This window comes from Manis javanica, chromosome 12 (assembly GCF_040802235.1).
Source record: "Manis javanica isolate MJ-LG chromosome 12, MJ_LKY, whole genome shotgun sequence".
NCBI classification, from domain to species: Eukaryota; Metazoa; Chordata; class Mammalia; order Pholidota; family Manidae; genus Manis; species Manis javanica.
The window spans coordinates 24,055,052-24,076,159 of NC_133167.1; the positions used below are offsets into that span (position 1 = coordinate 24,055,052).

The 21,108-nt window shown below is 38.2% G+C and overlaps 1 protein-coding gene across 1 annotated transcript in view; it reads right to left on the minus strand.

The window, feature by feature from the left end:
- Window positions 1-1,108: 1,108 nt before the first annotated feature.
- The window catches only part of CPS1 (carbamoyl-phosphate synthase 1), a 124,268-nt gene continuing 104,268 nt past the window's right edge, over window positions 1,109-21,108 (minus strand). The window contains exons 30-38 of the mRNA XM_073218157.1: window positions 20,986-21,093; window positions 19,107-19,196; window positions 17,540-17,710; window positions 15,237-15,311; window positions 12,562-12,660; window positions 5,242-5,301; window positions 4,386-4,498; window positions 2,904-3,033; window positions 1,109-2,203 (exon numbers count right to left, since the gene is read on the minus strand). Coding sequence (XP_073074258.1) covers window positions 2,105-2,203; window positions 2,904-3,033; window positions 4,386-4,498; window positions 5,242-5,301; window positions 12,562-12,660; window positions 15,237-15,311; window positions 17,540-17,710; window positions 19,107-19,196; window positions 20,986-21,093 — 945 coding nt within the window. The 3' untranslated portion in view covers window positions 1,109-2,104. The remainder of the gene's footprint in view (window positions 2,204-2,903; window positions 3,034-4,385; window positions 4,499-5,241; window positions 5,302-12,561; window positions 12,661-15,236; window positions 15,312-17,539; window positions 17,711-19,106; window positions 19,197-20,985; window positions 21,094-21,108) is intronic.

A 21,108-nucleotide genomic window follows, 5' to 3' on the forward strand; every position in this document is an offset into this window, starting at 1 on the left:
ACACATATCCTGAGCTCCACTCAAACCAAATTACATGTAATTTCCTCAAATGAGTGTCCTACCCTCTAGTCTACCTGGGAAATTGTAACACACTATTCAAAACAACACACCTGAGGTCACCTCCCCTGAAAAGCCTTTGCCTGATTCTGCATGCAAATTAAGTACTTTCTTCACTGAAAGAAACTGTATTTTGTGTGAACTTGGGCGTGTTACTTAACTTCCGTGTGGCTCCATTTATTTATTTATAATGTAGAGATGACAGCACCCACTCATAGGGGTATTGTAAAGATTAAAGGGTGACTCATGTATAGTTCTTAGAACTGCCTGAGGAATAGTAGGCGCTCCATGATGCTAGTCATTATGGTGGTGAAGTTGGTGGGATGATGGTAAGTATTCCAGTATCAGAAAAGTACGACTGCAATGGGAGTAGGAGGCTTCCGGTTTAGAAACTCACTATTTTCAGAGGAATGAATGGATGATGAGGGAGCACATTATTATAATATTGCAGGGAAGAAGTGATGAAGGAGTCATCCACAGGGCGACGAGGAGGAGGGAAGGAGACAGTGAATTTGAAAAGCCTTCATGAAGATCTGTATCCAGTGGTAGACCCTTGACTGTGGGGTGAGGGAAGGGATAAGAGCTATTATGTCAGCATCTTAGCATGTTCAAAAAGCTGTATTTTAGGCAGTATTTCTGGGATGTGGTAGCACTGTGGCCACTGGTACTATCCCCATCAGGCAATATGGATCAGTCTCTGCCTTCAAATACCTTCTCGGTGTTTTATGCAAAACATTTGTTTCAAAGTTTACTATTTATATACATAAAGTGTATGTATACTTATATACACTTCATATATATAAAATATTTATATCATAAAATTTTCAATGAGTCATATAAGCAAGGGTGGGGCAAGAAAAACAAAAAGGAAATTATAACAGCCTAAGCTTCATTATTTTTAATATTAATTTGCTCATAATGTAATATGGCTTTGTATAGGAAAAGAAAAAGTGATATGATCCTGGCTGAAAAGCCGGTTTAATCAGACAAGTGAACTGATTTTCCATATTAGCATTATAAATAAATAAATAAATGCAAGGATACAACTATATTGCCTCTTAATAGTATTTTATTTAAAAGTTCACAATTAGAGCACTTGTAATAACACAAAAGTTTTAAAGTGACACAGGCTGCCCTGCAGGGAGGACTTTACTCACATGCAGAAGGAATGGGGACCTTGGACTTCACATGTGTGACTTTCTTAGAACAGGGCAGGGCTCAACAGATCAACAGAATCCATAATCTGAAGGGCATGTATAACTCCCCGGCTACTCCAAAGTTGGCGGGGTTGGGGAAGCCGCAGTGGGGGGCAGATGGCATGAATCTGAAGATTTCACTTGGCTCAGGTTAAAATCCAAAGGAAAACAAGAACAAAACTCCCTCAATGGTATCTACCACCTACTGACATACCCTAAAACACACAACTGCAAGCCAGCGTCCTTTAAGGAAACCCATATTTTAAAGACCTCTGTCACTTCTCAAATTCCATACTGTGGAAGAGAATAATGATACTCCTGGGTGAGCCAGATAAGGGGGAGTAATCATCGAGAAGACAAACTCCATGATGGAAGGCTTCATAAATTAAATCCATATTTCATTTCAACAAATGTGCATAGTATTCTGCCTTGTTAAAGTGTCCTGAGTGTGGCAGATGCTATTCATGAACAGTGAAAATGCTGTCTTCAATGTCTATATAGCAAGAGTTCAGAAGATAGAGCAGCAGCTTTTTCTATCTTGATCATCATTAATCAGCACCATAAAATGTTAGCTGCAAATAAGCATGTGGGAAAGCTTAGGCCACCAAAAAAAAGGCATAAGTAAATAGATGAATTCTCATGAAGAACAAGTGACTTCGGAAGGAATCTTTAAGTTTTTAAAAAGTGACTGACAATTTAATTGTGAAAGAAAAGAATCTTAGGACCTAACTAAGTAAACGAAAATAACATTTGGTATCAATATTTGTCTCTGGCAAAGAAAGTCAGGAATCAGTTCCTTCAGATAAACATGTCTTCGGTCGGCCTAGGAAGGGAGCTGGGCATCTACGTCTCTAGGCCACTTTTCCAGCACTGTACTGCCTGTAGTGGAAAAGACTCTTGGAGTCCACACTGCGGGATTTCTGCACAGCTTCAGCAAAAAGCTTGGTCACCTGAAAATGTAAGGGTAGGAATCTTAGCAACCCACACGATAGGAAAGTGAATGCTTAATAATAGGAGTACAGCATTACAGTTTCTGCTTCCAAATTCCAAAAGGGCATGGGATAAAGACGCAAAAATCCTTATGTCAGGGGCCTTTCTCCTGCATCTCAGACCTCACTATGAGTAAGCTTATCCCCATGCCACAGTGGCCAGCATGGGAGTTAAAACTGACTCAAGGGAAAAAATATGATGGGCAGGAAGTTCATGAGTCTCAAAGAAGACTTCTTCTCCCTGAGATAAATGGGGTGGGTCATAACTGAACGAGCCTCACACAATCATTTTCTATGAACTGGACAAGGGTTTGCACTATATCTGCATCTTCAATTATCATTAATATGTTGGTAACAGTGGAATAAAAGTTTCTATCTTTATTCCATGCCCCACCACACTTTTTATTTGAGGGATAATTATATGGGTAATGAGGAGTCATGGCTACCCGGGGCTTCTGGTTATCTCAGTGGCTTGGTTACCAACTGTCTTGGCCATGACCTACCATAACAGCACCATGATTTTAGGTTTATTTGGAAATTCTCCTACATTTGACTATTATAAAAGGGGAGAAGAGAGATGTTCATATATGGATGAATGATTATAAGAGAGCTACAGAAATAAAAACCCTCATGCAACCTAAATTTGAGGAAAAGAACATACCTGGAAATTAGTGAGGAGAGCAATTCCACTGTCAACTGCTGTTCTCCGAATCACATAATTATCATGGACAAACTTAGTGTTGTTATTGGGGAGGTTAATCACCAGGTCAATGCTGCCATCTCTAATCAATCTGGAAGAATAAACAATATAAGTAAAAACTTGAAGGTGACAATATATAGTTTAAAATAAGTTTTAAAATACCGACATAAATTACTCTCTTGGCCATTCAATTCAATGCCATACGGACTTGACTGTCACCTGCCCTCTATGCCTACATAGATGTTCAAATTACATTCATCAGGGAATTATAATTTTTTATCGTGTTCTTGAAAGAATTCTGGTAAAAGTCTAACAGAAAGTTTGTTTCCTATTTAAAAAGCTATCTATCCATAGTAAGAATTGGTAATGTGGTAGATATTTATTTACTTCAAGGAGGTATTCCTGCAGCACTGAAGGCCACTTCAGCCCCTCACTCCCACTCCTAGGCTAACCTTACCTCACTGCCTGCTTCCCAGTGCCTCTTGGCTGATGGTATGATCATTCAAGTCACCTAATTTTTTAATTAAACCATTCTATATTCTGTTGCTGGGTTGTTACACACACTGGGAGACATTTAAATGTCAAAAGTATGAAGTGGTGCTAATTACTGTTTTACAAAGCCCTAAGCAAGGGGTAATACCATCATCAGAAGTCTACTTAGGCCTGAACAATTTGCCCTTCTTTTATTAACTTATAATGATTTATAAGTTACCTTCTAAAGAGCCCTAACAAATATTATATTGCATAGTATTTTTATGACTTGGGCATTCAGTAGACTCTAATCTGGTACATCTGAGAATTATCCCCTATGTACCTAAGCAACATAGTTCTGTAAGCGTTGATGCAGTGGTGTTCCTGAAGGCTCACACAGCATGCTGAAATAATAATGTCTTACAAAATCTAGTGATGCCACATGCAGCCTAAGGCATAATAACCAATGATCAAAGAACAGCAAATTAGGTAATTCAATGGATAAGATTATCATAGCACTTACCATAGATGCCTGCACATAGCAAGGGCTCAATAAGGGACTGATCCACTGATACACAACCTCAGGGAAATACAGCTGGTCAGTCTTATACTTGATATATGCATATATGCACAATAGAAGTTTGATGTAAAGTATAAAGCATTGCATTACATTCTTCATGCCCATGACCTCATCACTGAGATTCTGGCATCCATCAAGGAAAGAACCCTTACCAGAAATATTTTGGAAGATGCTATATATCATCATGTACACATATGGAATTATATGTAATATAATCATAGCAAAGTTCATGAGAATGAAACTTTATTGTCATCTACAAATTTACTCATTTTAAATTGTCTAAGAGGACTTTGAAAAAACTTGCAATAAAGTGTTTATATCATGTCATACTAGTTCCCAAAGTTCACCCCCTATCTATTTTGTCGTCTCAAAAAATTCTGCCCAGTTCTTACTTTCTGATGGATGAGAGGCTGGGATTCTGTCCTTCCTGAGACGGCCATGCCACTGGAGTGGCAGGGACATTGTTGGCATTGAGCCAGTCTGACGTGGCTTCCGTGGCAAAGAGCTGCGTTTAAAATGGAAAAGTCAGTTATTCTATCACAGGGAAGGCTCTCATGGGGCAGAGAAGCCTACTTGGACACACATGTCATTTAAAACAGGAAGCAGAACAAACTGGTGAATACGAGAAGCAGTAAGATGTCATGAATAGAGATCTGGACTCATGGTTCAGAGTCATGGGAGCTTTACATTTTTTAAATACTTACAGTGAAGAAAAATTTAATAACCTCAGTTGTAATTGCTTTGTAGAGGGAAAATACAAAGAAATATTCATGGCTGGAAATCCACTGTTATCAGATCAACAAAGCCCCCTGACCACTGGCCCACCCTGAGCCTTGGGAGGCACTTTGTTTTACACATCCAGGCCTTGTGGGCAGGTATTTATGACAAAGAAGTTTTTCCTGTAATAGTAATAGCTAGAAACTGAGTACATATGGACACATAAAAGGAAAAACAGAAGATGCGTGGAAGTATGCTGAAATTTTGTCCCAATTCTGTGTAAGCTAAACTTTCTAAGTTTTTAGCTGGCAACTTCTATTGAGTTCATGGTAATTTTGTTAAAACTGAAAACTAGTCCTCTAATTGTTTTATTCCATTGATGTTTTGAAACTATTAAGTTAGTTATACCTTTCAGATTGAAAGAACATATTTTGAGCTTTTTCATTCTCTCAGATTTTTTAATATTCTCTTTCGTGGGTAGATTTCAATGCTGACAGAGAACAACTTGGAAAAAAAATTAGTATCACATACCTTGAAACCTTCATTGTGTAATTGTTCAGCCACACCAAGGAATTTTGGACGGAATGATTGCTGAAATTAAAAGAAATTAACAAAATTCACTTTGTAGATACACATGCTCTTTATTTGGTTATAAGAAATAGGTCATTCTCTCACGCCATCATAAGACATAATGCCACATGTTACTGGGAGCTTTTCATTCAACCCATTTAGGTTCTGTCTGTACATTTAGGGCCATCCCAGTTCTGCACAGACACTTTCCCTGCTCAGGGAGGATTTATAGACACCAGGAGCTCAACACCAAGTCAGTCTTTCCCGACATGGTCCATTCTGTTGCTGTATTCTGATTGTGCACCGCACTTCAGTAACTAGGCCCTGTCCTAAGAGCACATGCACAGATCTCTGCAACAAGTCAATCATTTGGAACTTGGTTTTGCATTTATTCTAAAGCAAAGAGTAACAGGAATGGGCTCTGGAATCACTAAACTACATGTCAAATGCTGACTTTCTCATTCATTCATAGTGTGTGCTTAGAAAAGTTAATGTCTTTGAGCCTCTGTTTCTTTATTTTTAAAACAGCATGAGGATAATAGTGTATCTGATTCTTGAGGACTCCATGATTAACTGTGTGACCTTGAGCAACTTACCTAACCCCTCTGTGATGCCCTTGCCTCACCTATTAAATGGGAGTAGTAACAGGATCCACTTCAAGGACTATTGTGAGAATCCAAAGAGCCCATTTGGAAGCAAGCACTATGGAAGTGTTAGTACAGTAACTTAGCAGTTACTTGCCCACTAAGAGATATCACATAATAATTCTTATTATTAAAATAATTGCTCATTCAACCTCCCAGACACTGGATTCCTGCCCCTGCACCCCAGTTCCAAACTTGGGTTCCTCTATGTGTTGTCATACAACACAAACCAACTTCCTCCCTACGTATATTTCCAGATAGGCTTCCCTAATGTTCCATCTCACTGTTTAGATATTTTCTTAGAGCCCATCTTTGTAAAGCCTCAACTGGAACTAGTTTCTAGGTCCTGCATTCCCTAAACTCCTTCCCATTGCCATCAGGGTTCCCCAGTTCTGAATACACCTCCTCCCTGTGACCAAAAGCCAGTATTTGCAAGACAGTGGTTAAGGTGAAAGAAAGCAAAGCTAAGTAGCTTACCCAAAGATTAACCCCTGACCTTGACCTCACTAACCTGGGTGTCTGAGTAACTGAACTAAACAGAATATGAAAATCATACAAAATTAAAAATATATCCATTTGGCTTTAAGTGAGAACATTTTGACTGTTTTCCCTCATAAAAGCTTTGTAAACAGCTGATATAATCTGATTACTTTAGTAAATGTTTTATCATCTATTTAGTTATGGTTGAAAAAAATCATGGATATGATGTTATCTCACAGTTTCAGAAAAACTAAGAATTGTGATAATGAAACCTTTCAAGATTCTTGCACAATTTTGATAATGCTCAACTCATAAAACCTCCTACTATTTACTTGCAGAGGCTTTCTCAGAACATATCTAAATTCTAGGAAAAGACCCCAAAGAGTATGTTCACATATAAAATTATTTCAGATTCTGGCCCTCTCAATCCCAGAATGCAATTTTATGAGAGGAAAGTATTGGCAGATAGAAAAGATAAATGCAACTGGATGAATCTCAGCTAAGGCAGGCTCAGGGGTTATTCATGACAATATTCTAGAACATGAACTGCAATCATGCCCAGATAGTAGCTTTCCATTCTCACTTAGGACCAAACAGGAAGAAATGGGCTTAGATGCAAGAAACTCAGGGCTGGACATAAAAAGCAAAATTAGTAAATATAAAATCAGAGAGTAATTCAGTGACTTTAAGGCAATTTAATGAGGTATGTGGCAGTCTCTTTAAGAACAGGTTAGGCAGAAGAACAGGGCAATCATTTGTTCAACGATTATTCAAGTTTGATTCTGCTTAGGAAGCAAGGGACTGAATTAGATGGCATTTTGTTTACTACATGTTTTAAGGTTCCTTGGTCTACAAAAAATATACATGAAATATTCAATGAACTTCCAAATTCTGTCAGACCCACCTAATACGTAACCGTGCACTGTGACTTGCTAAACCTAGAATGGACAAGTGAGCACCAAAGCACATTATAAGACTCAACATAAAGGTATCCAACAATACTTATGGACAAATTGATACATTAATCATGTACTGAATGAAATATTCTCAATTTCTTAAATTTTCCCCTAGCAAAAAACACTGATAATATATGGCCATGTGATAACAATGATCAACCGGTTTTCTAAAATATCATTTCATAAGTACAGTAGTTCTCAAAATGTGGTCCCCTGGGGAATCCACATCACCTGGGAATTTGTTCAAAATATGAAAATTTGAGTCCCACCCCAGCTCTATGGAGCCAGGCATTCTGGGAGTGGACGCCAGCAACCTGCATTAACAAACCTTCTGGGTGACTCTGATGCACACTTAAGTTTAGGAATAGGAAGGAATAGGGGATAGAAGGGCCATCCTTCCTCATTTTGCAATTTAAGGTGAAGATGCATTAACCTTGGCCAAAGTCACAATGAGGGAGGGAGGAGTACTAGAATGTAATTTTTTTTCTTTGCCATTTTAAAGTAAAATAAGTCAGTAAGTCCTCTAAGACCTGCAGACACCAGTCAGAACCTCATTATGGAGCTGCTGCAGTGCTGGCCCCCAGGTGGAAAAGATAACTATCCAACATGACAGTATTGGCAGTTCCCAGCCAGAGAACCACTCTGCCTTCTGGTCTGGGGTATTGGCTTTCATAGCCACATTATAAACTTCTATCAAACGTGTATTGAACACTTGTGACACATAAAACAGCCTCTCTACAAAAAGAAATTACAGCTGTCAGCTTGCATCTGAGTAGCCCCAGATTTAATAGCCAATTGAAAATACCTGGGTAAGAAACCACTTGTTACTAAAGGTGAAAAGTACAAGCTGATTTCCTGGAAATATTATAAGAAAGACAGTCCTTTAAAAATGAATATACATATATTCAGGTAATATATATATAATATATATTTTTAGATATATATATATTCATATACATATATATATATATATATATGTCTTCCAATTATCATTTTCACATGACTCTAACTTCTGGCTGCAGAACAGAAAGCCACGTTAATCTTGTGCGATGCCTGCCGACTCCACAGGGAAGTCAGGATTGACAACTCTATGGTTGTTCCTAATGATTCCGTGTTGAAAATAAAAGGTTATTCATGTCACTTGGAGTTGTCTTTTTCAAATAAAATGCTTGCTCTGTGTTTCTGAGCAAAGCTGAGGCGCAGATGTCAGGATGGCCTCGCCACTCCACAAACATCACTGAATAGCCCAATCAGAGGGGAAGAAACAGCAAGTGCTCTTGATCTACTCCAGAGTAAATAATTTTTTGTTAAGGGTGTTCCAGAAAACTTCACAAGAAGGCAGGCTGTCTTCTCAGAGCAACTAAAAATTAGTCCTGATGGGATGAAAGGAGGCTGGAAATATTGTAGGAAAATCAAAGATGATTTTGTTGCTATATAAATGTGCACTATGCCTTTCCTATATTAGGATCTATGCCTACGGAAAACATCTTGGAAGAGACAGGATGCACGTCATAGTTAAGACGACAAGGATCCTTTGACAAAATCTAAATCTTGGTTTTTTGTTTCCAAAGTCCTACTTACACAAAATTAATGCTATGAGTATTTCAAACTTCCCAGGTAATCTGACCCATAGGATTCAATTTTGGGAGGACAGAAACAGAAGGTCTGTGTGTGAAAACGAGTAGGGTGGGAAAGAGGAATAAAAAGTCACGAAAACAACAGTATAGTGAATGATTGTGTGTGTATACACACACACACACACACACACACACACACACACACACACGAAATTTGTTTACCAAATGTTGAAAAGTACCTGATACTTGCTACTAATTACTTCCTATTAAAATATGTGTTAAACTACTAACAATAAGAAAAAAATGTTGCCTGGCTCAGTCACTTGTCCCTCTCATGGGAAAAATTTCTCTTTTTTCCCCATTTTCTCTTGCAGCTTATTGTGAAAAATTAGTGAGTTAAGGTATCTTCCATTGAATCTTTCTAATCATAGCAGACAGATGGGGAGATGAAGAGAAATGAAGACCTTTACCTTCAGTAAACAGCATAGATAGTGACCATCCTCCCCATTCACACATAAAGGAGTAATAAAGCAAATTATTGCAACAGTGCCAGCTACCACGCTCTTTTGTGAGTCTACACAGCATCAGGCTAGATGAATGTTTATCTTACGATTCAAAATGCAATTTGGTTGTTCTTTCTTGGAACTTCAATACATAACTAACTGGCTTCCCTTGTATTTGCTGGCCCTAAACCATTTATGTAGTAGCAATACCATTTTAGGTCCTTTTCAGTTCTGACTTCATATATTCGAATGAGTTTATATGACTTCTTCTGACCAATGGAACCATGTTAAATGAAATAATTTTAAAAAGGTACAATGTATCCTGAAATAGGGAACCCTAATTACTCTATCCACAGCTGCTTGCAAATCTTGGGTAAAAAGTTGAGATTAAATTTGGTTCCATCCTAGCTAAGAAGATGCCCAAAGAGTTTTACAGATATTAACTCTCTAGTTAGTATATTCTTCATATTTTTCAGTTAAAATTATACTAAATCTTTTTAAAAATCACTATGAATAGAAATCTTCCATGTTGTAATGGAGAGACTCTGCACATTAACTGTTGATGATAGCAGCTCTTCCTTGCCTCCCATGTAAAGTAGGTCAGAAAATGAGTCCTGTCTCTGGAGGCTTAGAGTCCTGCTGGTCAACTTTACAACCACTGCAGATATTAAATACAACTTTATTAAATATTTCTTTAAATATACTTTTTAAACTTTGTAATGAAAATACACATATTTAAATCCCTAATGATATGCATTCATGCATGCACAGGGAAAAAGTTCTTTGGGATAACTCTATAGTTGCTAGAACCCTGATTTCTTTAAAGAAGAATATATTGAAAATTGAAAGGTAGAATTTCAATGGACAGAACCTCATGGCTTTAAGAAAATGTATTTTTCCCTACAAAACCCTTTTTTTTTCTACAAAGCAAAAATTCTGTTCACTGATGCCAAAGTCACACAAATACTTCACAGGGATCAAATTAATTTTTGCTTCACATTTCCCTGCAGCACTGGAACCAAACAAGGCACAATTTTATACATCACTGCCTTCTTAAACTGGTATTTTAAAATGTTAGCAATAATATGATTAGTTGTGAAGATGAGAACTAAGGGCATGGTCTCCTCTGAATGCCCCCAGGTCTCACATTAAACTTTAAGCCATAACTGGAAGTTGGGCAAATATTCTTCTACTTGTGACTTTATAATACTTAATACCCATTTATAGCACGATGAGTCTTTCATATGGCGTGATGCATCTCTAAACTGCCATTAAGCTTCGCAATTGCAAGTCATCTTGTTAGCCTCTGCTCTGACTGTGCGCCATCGCCCTTCTGGCACCTTTATAAAGCAAAATCCCAAGTTGCTCTTTGCAGAAAGTTCTCCAAGGCCAACCCATCCAGTCCCCAGAGTCTAATTTGCTGATATTAAGATACCCTAATGAGATGGCATCTATAATAATCACCCACTGGTTTTAGAATACCTGGTAGTGTTTTAATTATATTTTTATTGATTTTTATGTAACCATGCAGGGTGTGAGCTTATTAAAAGTACAGCAGGGGTGATGTAAAAGATCATCCATTGTTTTTTTAGGATCTGAGAATTTTACTAATCTCAAATGAAAGTGCATGACCAGTTGGGAAGCATCTAGTATCTTTCAGGAAACTTATAAAAAGAACAGTTTGTACAATAATTTTTTCAAGCAGTAATAGAAGTTTCCTGACTACCATTTTGCCCTAAGATTTACATTTAGCTTGCAATAATAAATCAATAGTGCCCTTTCATTGTATAAAGATATTCACTTAGAATTATTCACCCTACTTTGACCAAATAATAATATTTCAAGAACCCCCACAGTATGTGCTATGTTGACTTTCTTGAACACATTAAGTCACTGCCTCTAAAGAGCTTTTAATTAATTGTGGAGTGTCAGGTTGAGAGAATTTTTCAAATAATTCCTGTCTTCTTCAACTCTGAATCTGTAATTTTTGTAGACAACCCCTAACTACTTACAGTGGTTTGACTTTTTTTTTTCTTTACAAAAATGGTGCAAAAGCAATACATTCAGTAGAAACCATACTTCAAATTTTGAATTTGGGCCTTTTCATAGGCCACCCATATGTGGTCCAATACTCTCTAAATATGCTGGGCTGGATCGCCAAGCCCAGCTCCCAGTCAGTCATGCAATCATGTGTGTAAACAACCGATTCTGTGCACATACAATCATTCTGCTTTTCACTTTCAGTACAGTACTCAGTAAAGTACATGAGATACTCAACACTTTGTTATAAAATAGGCTTTGTATTAGATGATTTTGCCTGATTGCAGGTTAATGTAAGAGCACATTTAAGATAAGCTAGGCCAAGCTATGCTATTTGGTAGGCTAGGTATATTAAACGCATTTTTGACTTAATGATATTTTCAACTCAGGATGATATTTATTGGGAACCCCATCAAAAGTCAAGGGAGATCTGTAGCAGAAACTTGAAATGTGAATGAATGAATGAATGTAAGAAAGGAAGAAACAGAGGTGAGGAGGAGATAATATGGCTTCAGTTCAGGGATATGTTGAGTCTGAGACATTCAGATAGAGGTATCTAGCAGATTGTTGGAACCATGGAATGGCTGAGAATGAAAATTTAAAGGTGATAATTATAGATAGGAGAGTGGATACTGCAGACAGATGAGCCAGCAAAGGGAAAAGTCAAGAAGTGGAGACAGACATAGAAAGAGAGAGAGAAAGGAGAGACGAGTCAATCTTATGGAAAGCCTATGCTCAGGGGCTGAGGAAGAACTAAGAGCAAAACTGAAGAAAAGACGTAACAAAGAATAAAAGAGAATCCTTTTTAAGGCACCTAAAATCCCTTTCAGAACAAATACCCATTCACTCAAGACTTTTGCTTTTTGTCATTTTTTTATTTATTCAGTTACTTGTATTGGATGCTACAGTGGAAAAAGGCAAAAATCAGAGAATATAGAGAACAATGTCCATTCTTTCTGTAAGTTGTGGTTTTCTTTAGTGGAATTTAGATCTCCCTTCTTCTACACCATGAACAAGGTGCTTTCCCCTAGCCATTCCCAGCTCACATCCATGGGCATACACACAACCACATACCACTTACCTGGATTCCAATCAGGATACCTTTCTTTGGTAACTTAAATCCTGTGGAAAGCATCGCCTTTAGGAAAGCTGTATGAATGCCTTCACCAAAGCAAGCCACCTGTTAAGGGTAAATGAAAAAGGAAAAGAAAAGGAAGCAAATAATAGCTGACCACCTTTACCAACAAGCAAATACAAATGCAAAGCCCTTTACTCAGAGACTCCTTTACTAGATTTTCCTGAGTTGCCCAAAGACCACACAATCTGAATCTAGGGATTAAAAGGCTGCCAGGGCAGATGATCTTATGTTTTTTAATTAAGCATAATGAATGAATAAGCACTTCTTTCTCTATCCAACAACACTCCATGGAGCAACATCACTGGATTCTGCTGTGAGTAATTTTGATACAAATAACAGCTTCTGGTCCAAAATGTGGTGAGTTACCGTATGTTAATATGACTTAATGTTTAAATAACAGTCCATGTCCTGTCTGCTATGCAGCAGTCCATGAATTCACGGGTCAGTAGCACAAATGCATTAACTGCTGATCAGTTGGTTATAAGTCATTGCATTCAGCTGAGGAGAAAGCCTTCTGAGAAATTCAATAAATGAATGAAAATCTCAAAGGAGCTTGTTCTTTTTTATCATTTTCATAAAATGAACCATAATACCCTGCTACTAATCCTGAATACTGTAGCCATATGTAGGAAGCAATTTCAAACTACCCGATGATGGTAGGACATACAGAAGCTTCATGTAGGGTAATGTGCTACAACACAACTAAGACAAATGGTCACCATAACTATAGAATGAGTGGTATATTTGAGCATGATGGGAGTAGATTCTGCCATGCACATCATTTGGCACAGGTGCAGGGCCACCATTACAGTAAATAACACTGATGGCTAAATTCATTCTTTAGGCAAATGACTCCTTACTGTGAAAGGAAAGTTCTCATGACTGTGAACTTCAGTCGACCACCAGCACATGCTGCTTTCCACTCCAGAGTGAACATTTTCTTTAACCAACTAACTTAAGTAACATCAGCCTAAGCTAATGGGGCCCAAATTCTACTGAAAGGACCTGGACAATCCCATTATAGGTGCAGATACAACACATAGAGATTTTAGTAGTTTTCTACAAAAAAACTGGGGAGTAGTCAGATATTCAAGTAAAGGTTAGCAATAACAACCCTGCCCCACAACTAGGAAAATAAAATACCCCTTACCTAGATTAGGGTATTCCTAGCGAAGGGTTCATTCACTCTCACAACAAACCATCTCAACACTGATGTCTCTGTGAAGCCTGAGATCTCACTAAGCTAGAATTGTTATTCTTATTTCAGCCATAAAATAACCTTGTAGCATCACACTTAGTGATGCTTGGAAATATGGCTCTAATAATGGAAGAAGAATTACTTCTCTTTATACTTCTGAAATAGATGCAACAAAGGGGGAGCTGAGTTTCAATCCTTTCATATTTCAACAATTCCAATAATGTATGTCTGGAGGCAGAATGGACCTAGGCACTGATAACAGATTTGCCACACTAGAGGAAACAGCATGGAGGAAAACATCTCTTCCTGATTTGAACCCCAGAATGACTGAAAACAGCCTTACTGAGTGACCAGGGGATCAAGACCAACCCAAAGAGCACCTCCTCAAACAGCCAAGAAAAGCAATGTAGGTCACTTGTTTTAAATTAGATTTTCCCACCTATTAAATTAAAAGCAGCAGCAAAGGGGCTAAGAGAAGGCAATCATCTGTCCAAATACAAACAAGATAGCCATTTATTCCTCACTGCCTGCATTTCTGTCTCACTTGGCTTCTCATCACAGATCTTGCTTGTAACCAGGCAACCACATCAAACATCACGCATTTATTGCAATTAAATATTTTCCTCTTTCAGGTTTTCCTTAATACCAAGAGGAAACAATGATGCCTCACAGTCTGATGTGCACTGATGAGATTCTGAAGGTTGTATCTAGTAAGTCTGTCAAGGGCTAGGTGATTCATAAAATGTCCTGACACTGACATGTAGGGAACTTTCTAGAATCTGACAGCTCTCTACAAGAAACACATTTTACATTCTTAAAGAAAACGTCAGCTGACATGAGACCCAAAACAAGGAAAGAGGGACATCCAGTGGCCAGTCCCATTATAGTTTTTGATAATCCCCAGGAGGTTACATTTGTTTTGAAAATGATTCTGGTATTTTGCATATTCCTGCAAATTCTCTGATATTTAGGCCCATGATCCTTCTAATGCTGTGCATTCATTTTACCTATTTCTAGTAAAAATCCAATGATCTAATTTTATATTGGCAAGAGGGGAAGGAGAGGTGCTGTTATAGAGAGACCTGAGAATCTTAGAATAAAAGAAAGATGCAGAAGATATTTACTTGGACCTCTAGAGAAATACTTGAAAGATATTCTCTATGGATAATGTGGAAATGAATTAGGGATACATGTATTGTATTGACATATTGAAGTTTCCATAAGTGGGAATTTAGAGGGGTCCACAAAAATAAAAGATTTTTCTTTAGTTTGAAATTTGTAAGCCCTGTCACACTTACTCAGAGAAAGAAAGAAATTTGTGTCCCCCTTACCACTTACTAACTCTAATACAGTCAGATCATAAAACCACAGATTTCAAAGTAGTTTTAATGTAAGTGTCCATGGCTCATTAGCTAGTTACCTCTCCAGTGGAGGCCATCTCACATCGTAGAATTGGGTCAGCATCCCTCAACCGGGGCCAGGAAAACATTGGAGCCTGTCAGAAATAACAGTGAGGAAAAATATGTGAAAGAAAAGTAATAAAAGGAGTAAGAGAGGATAAATATATTTAGCAAATCATCCCTCACAGGATTCATTTAGGCTATGGTAGATCCATAAAAAAATCTCTTTGGTCCAAGCATCTGACTTGAAAAATAGCTTTAAAACTCTGTTCCAAGAATTTTGTGAGCTCTTGGCCAAAAGCTTGGGTTAAATAATCACAATTTCTGTAAATAGGGCCCCTGTGACCAGTCTAGGCCAGTGTTTCTAATCTGGCCTACAACATATTCTTACTGGAGAGATTTCAAACGAAGTTGAAATCTGTTGGGCATTGGTCTACCTAGAAACAGAGTTCAAACACATTTTTTTCTTGGTAGGCTTTTGAAACATTCCTCTTCTTGTTTTGATCACTTGTACTTATAACAAGCTACCTTGCCAGAAATGGCTGTCTGTGGGCTGACTTCTGAGACATTCAACTATTGTTGACAACTCTTAAAGAGCTTTGAAAATCATTCTGTTTAGAGACACTTTTGCCCAGAACTTTTATATGAACTAGAAAATAGATAGAAGTGCTTTTCTTCATTTATGTTATTAGTGCAATTCACAAAGAACCAAATTCTCATTTCTTGCACAGATCCATTTGTCTAGTCTAGACTCCTCCTCCCTTGATCCTGGCCCCTCCCAAGTTATCACAGGAACTCTAGCTTGGAGTTATTTCACTGGGTCATCTTATGCGATGTGTTATATATTTCTCTCTCTAGCGTGTCTATACCGTCACCTATTGATATTCACCCACTACACCAGGGTTATATCAAGATTGACTATGAATAAGTAATTTGAAAAAAATTAAGTCAAGATTCACATACAATGATAACTAGGAAAGAAGTAAACTGGAAGATGCAGTGCATTTTGAAAAATGAATATCTACCCATCAATGTTGTTTTTAGCTGGAAATTGTTTCATACACATATATATATATGTATATGTGCATGCATATGGGTATATACTCCTGGGTCTATGAATAAAGAAACATGAATTTGAAATTCACATAGAAAATCTCCAGTGGAAAGGTATTTTTCAGAGCCTTCTATTTTTTGGTCTCAAACAAAAAAATCCTATTATATATATTCCCACCGAAAGCTTTAACAACTTAGGTTGTCTCATAGTTTCCAGGAATGAGATGCCACCCTTCCCCAACATAAAGAGTGGCATTCCATTGCAATGCACTGTAAAATCCAAGGCACCCTAAATTATTAACTTAAGTAAGATTAATAAATATTTCTTTTTTGTTTATACTTCAACTTAAAGCTTCCATTGTAGAAGTCAGAAGTCAGTCTCACCTCTAACATAATTACTTAAGGTCACCAGAACACATAGGAATGGAAATCTTTTGAAGGCATCCAAAATATGAAAATGTCACATAAATATATTATGCTGTATAAATTAATTTCATTGTGTGCTTCATCTAAAAAATTCAAATATATTTACACAATATCTCACCAGTCCTCATGCCTGTCCAGTGAAATAGTTAAATAATTATAAATACTTTGTGTATAGGCATTACTGAGGTAGATAGAGGAGCGCAATGGTTTTATTAGTAAGGTATTATTATAAATATATATATATATATATATATATGACATTAGTTAACAAACCTTAAATTTTCCTGGTCACTCTTGATAAAAGTGCCATCAGTTTCATTAACCTCATGACACCACTATGAATAGCAACTGTTATCTCAACTTTTCAAGTGGAAAAATTGTGTCAGTGAAGAAAATAGGAACTAAGCAGAGATGGCTAAGGTACTAAGAATTTAACCAACACCACATGGTAACAGTGTTAGAAGATTCATGCTTTCCTGAAGACTCAGCACAATTCAGAAGGGGCACAGTCAAGCCTTATCCTAACAAAGCATGCCCAGAATTGCTGTTTACCAACTAAACTGACACCATGATGCATCAGCTGTACAAACGTAGTTTCTAATCCACTCAGCTGGTGTTTGAAGTTATGTAATTCTAAATGATTTCTTAAACATTTTGAAATGCACAGTAGTTCACATAAAGTTGCCTCAAGTGCAACTGCACTGCATTATGCAAAAGAAACATCAGAAATCCCTTGTACAGAACTTTCGTCGCATGGTTCATAAAACATTGAATTATTTTTTATGAAAAGTGTTCTTGACTCTCCTTGGAACTTAAAAATGAGGAAAAGTTTTGGAAATTGTACCTTAATTGCAACATAGTCAGCAGGAATTATGGGATGCTCCAATGTTGGGAGAGGTTTCTCATCAATATTCTCTCCAATCATCACCTTGGTGGCCACATCAATGAAGTCTACCCCAAGTGTCTTGGAAACAAAGGGGAAGGATCGAGAGGCTCTCAGATTGCACTCAATCACCTGGAGAGATCACGAAATTCAAAAGAAGAGAGAGGATGGTGAGAGCCAATGACAACATATCAGTATTCTCCCCGCCATTTGGGTTCTAGCTGCTCTTGACTGGGGACCAGCTCTTGTTTTGCCAGCGTCTCCTTTTCTCTTCATTGCTTGCTCTTTGGCTAACTGGTTTCCTTTCACTCAGCATCTTTGAATTCTGACTTTCTTCCATCCATTTTCCACAATTCCATCCCCACATGCTGCTGACAAATTTATTTGAATGCAGACCTCAGATAGCATGACATCCCTACTAAATAACCTCCACTGACTCATCAAGGTGAAGTCTAGTCCTTGAGGGCTTCTATCCCCTTGCCTTGATATATCCCCCTATGTCAACTTATACCACTTTCCTGGCCCCAATCTTTCCAAGTTTACCTGCCAGTATTTCCCTAGAAAAATGATCTTGCTAAACTCAATTAGTCACTGTCTCCTAAAATGTGCAGAATTTTTGCATAAATGTTCTATGTGTAATGTTCTCTCTACCTTAGTTTACTTGTCAAAATTCCAGCCAATCTTTAAAATCCAGATAAAAATATAAAATCTTCCTTGAAACCTTTTATGATCCACCCAAAACCAGGCATATCACCCTCAAATACCATGCGCACATTTGCTTGCATGTGCTCGCTCACACACACACACACACACACACACACACACACACACACACACACACACACACACACACTAGAAGATACAGTCTCTCTGTTCTGTGACTCAAATTCCATTTTATTTGTACATTTCTTCTAGCAGCTATTATACTCTAACCTATAATATTATTACCTACAAATTCATCTTTTTTCCCAGTCCTCATTAAACTGAAGAACAAAGAGAGCAGAGACTGGGCTTTATACATCCTCGTAGCCAACATGACTTTGCTGAGCAGGTGCTGAATCAATATTGATTCCTGACTGGTTAACTTAACAGACTAAGTTAATTAAGACTAACCTAGCTGGTTTCACACTTTCAGGGTTTTTTTTGGTAAATAGTATCTAAGCCAGATTTCTCTTATGGGGAATTTGTAAAGCAAAACTTGAGAGCACGTAATTTATAACTATTCTACGCATTCAGATGACTTTATGATAGTCACTGTATCCATCTAAATTATAGTGGAGGAAGCAGACAGTGATCTTCTTTCTGGTGGAGCAGAGGGGTTTAAAAAGCTGTGACTGACATATCAGTACCACTAAGAGCCTGTGCTTTCAAACAAGCAGGATTGTATGCTGTACATCTCAAACTCAGACACACACAGCTGCAGGGTCTCAGTTGCTCTGTGACTGTGTCCACGGAGAAGATTACTGGAGGGATACAAACTACCAAGACCTAGCAGTGATGTCCTCTCAAACACCTTGGCTTTTCTTACCAGGACATCATTTCCTTTGACAAGAAATTGGACGTTGAATGGGCCAGAGATGGCAAAAGCCTTTGCAATCTTTCGGGTAGCATCTTTCACCTAGATCAAAAAAATGTAAGTTGGTCAAGGCATGGTAGTACAGCACGGAGAATATAGTCAACGATTCTGTAACATCTTCCTACATTGGTAGATAGTGACCACACTAGAGGGCATGAAGATTTAATAATATGTGTAAAGGTTGAACCACTGTGTTGTATATTTGAACCCAACATAAGATTGTATGTCAATGATACTTCAATTAAAGAAAAAGACAATGATATAGTGTTAGAGAGCTTACCATGGTTTTTAAAAAAGGTAAAGCACCTTAAATTTACATTTCTTTAATTTCTCTTTACTGAGCTACACCTTCACTAATAACAAGAGCAACAACAACAGCAATAGTAGAAGCCACTGTTTGGCTTCTGTTAACAGAACAACAGGATAGCAGGAAAAAGAACAAATAATTTTACAGAATTCTGTTTCTTCCAAATCCCCCTATCCACCTACAATCACACAACCTGGTTTTACTTTGAGGGTAAACAGAATCCTTTCAGTGTAGTTGTTTCAGCACCAGAAACTGCAGTCTAGACTATGTCAATCTAATGACCTACCTGCTGAGAAGTGCAGGACCTGAAATTACATGGTACCACAAAGAGACCAGAGGAATCTCTCTTATGTGCTTTTCTGTTGCCCTGGAACTTACCAGGGTAGATATTATGGCCTAGGTGTTTCCTTGCAGGGAGGCTCTGCATGTCATATACAGGATTTTCCCATATCCAAACCAGAGCCAGAAGGTTCCCATGCAAAAAGGGGGCACTAAGTACAGGAAGCAAGTACCCCCCATTCATTACTCTTACTAGAGTGGTTCAGCAACTTAGTTACAAAACGACGTAGAGTCCATGACACACTGAGCTCTGAAAGATTTGGAAAAATCTGAGCTCTTGAGGTCATTTATCCTGACGAGAAACTGAAGCACTTTGGAAATTCAGAGATGTTGTTCTTTTATGCTGCTGGTGTTATAAAGCACCTTGCTACCTTCACATTCTAGAACAAGGTAAGGCCTTCAGCACCAGCCCAATGTACAGCTAGCCAGGTAGACCTGCCTACATTCTGATGGCAGGATTCCTGGAAAAGCTCACTGAAAAGGCCAAGCCTGACTTAAAATACCTGAGGACTAAAGGAACACCCACAAGAGGTATGTTCAGAGGGTAGTCTCTGAGAACACACCTAGCAATGCACATTGGGTACTGAGGCAGGATCATCACTCTTGGGAAGGTTCGAAACTGGTTCCAAAAGGGGGGTTGAAGGAGACGTAAAAGAGCGTGCTGGTTTGAGGCGAGGGCAGACACCGAGAGCATTGGCTCCGAGGGCTCCCGCAGGACCACTACGAACTCGCTTCTAACTGGGAAACACTGCGTTACATGCTGTTCACCCGTCAGTGGCTCTCAGACATGAGGAGCACCTGTTGAAGTGGTTCACCAAATGTGGTCCCCAGACCAGAAGCAAGAGCATCACTTGCGCACTTGATAAAAATGCAAATTCTGGGGCCCTGCTCAGAACTACAGAATCAGAAACTGGGGATGGGGCCCAGCAATCTGTATTTAACAAGTTCCCAGGGGCCTGTGATGCATGCTAACATCAGAGGGCTACCACACTAGCTAGCACACAACCACACAGGCTCCAAAAGGCAGCACAGGAAATTGTTATCTTTAAAATATTCAGCTGACTCAGAGCAAAGAAGTTTCCCTCATAATTAAATTTTACCTGGGGCATATCTGACATTGCTACATAGTTGAAATTATTTTTATCTCTGCCTTTTCCCCTTCCACTTTTATTTATAAATGATGACCTTTTCAATGGCTCCTTGGCTGATGGTTTGAGTGGGCAGCATCAGAGTAGCGTCTCCTGAGTGGACGCCTGCATCTTCCACGTGTTCAGAGATGGCGTGGGAGATAACCTGGCCAAAAGAAGA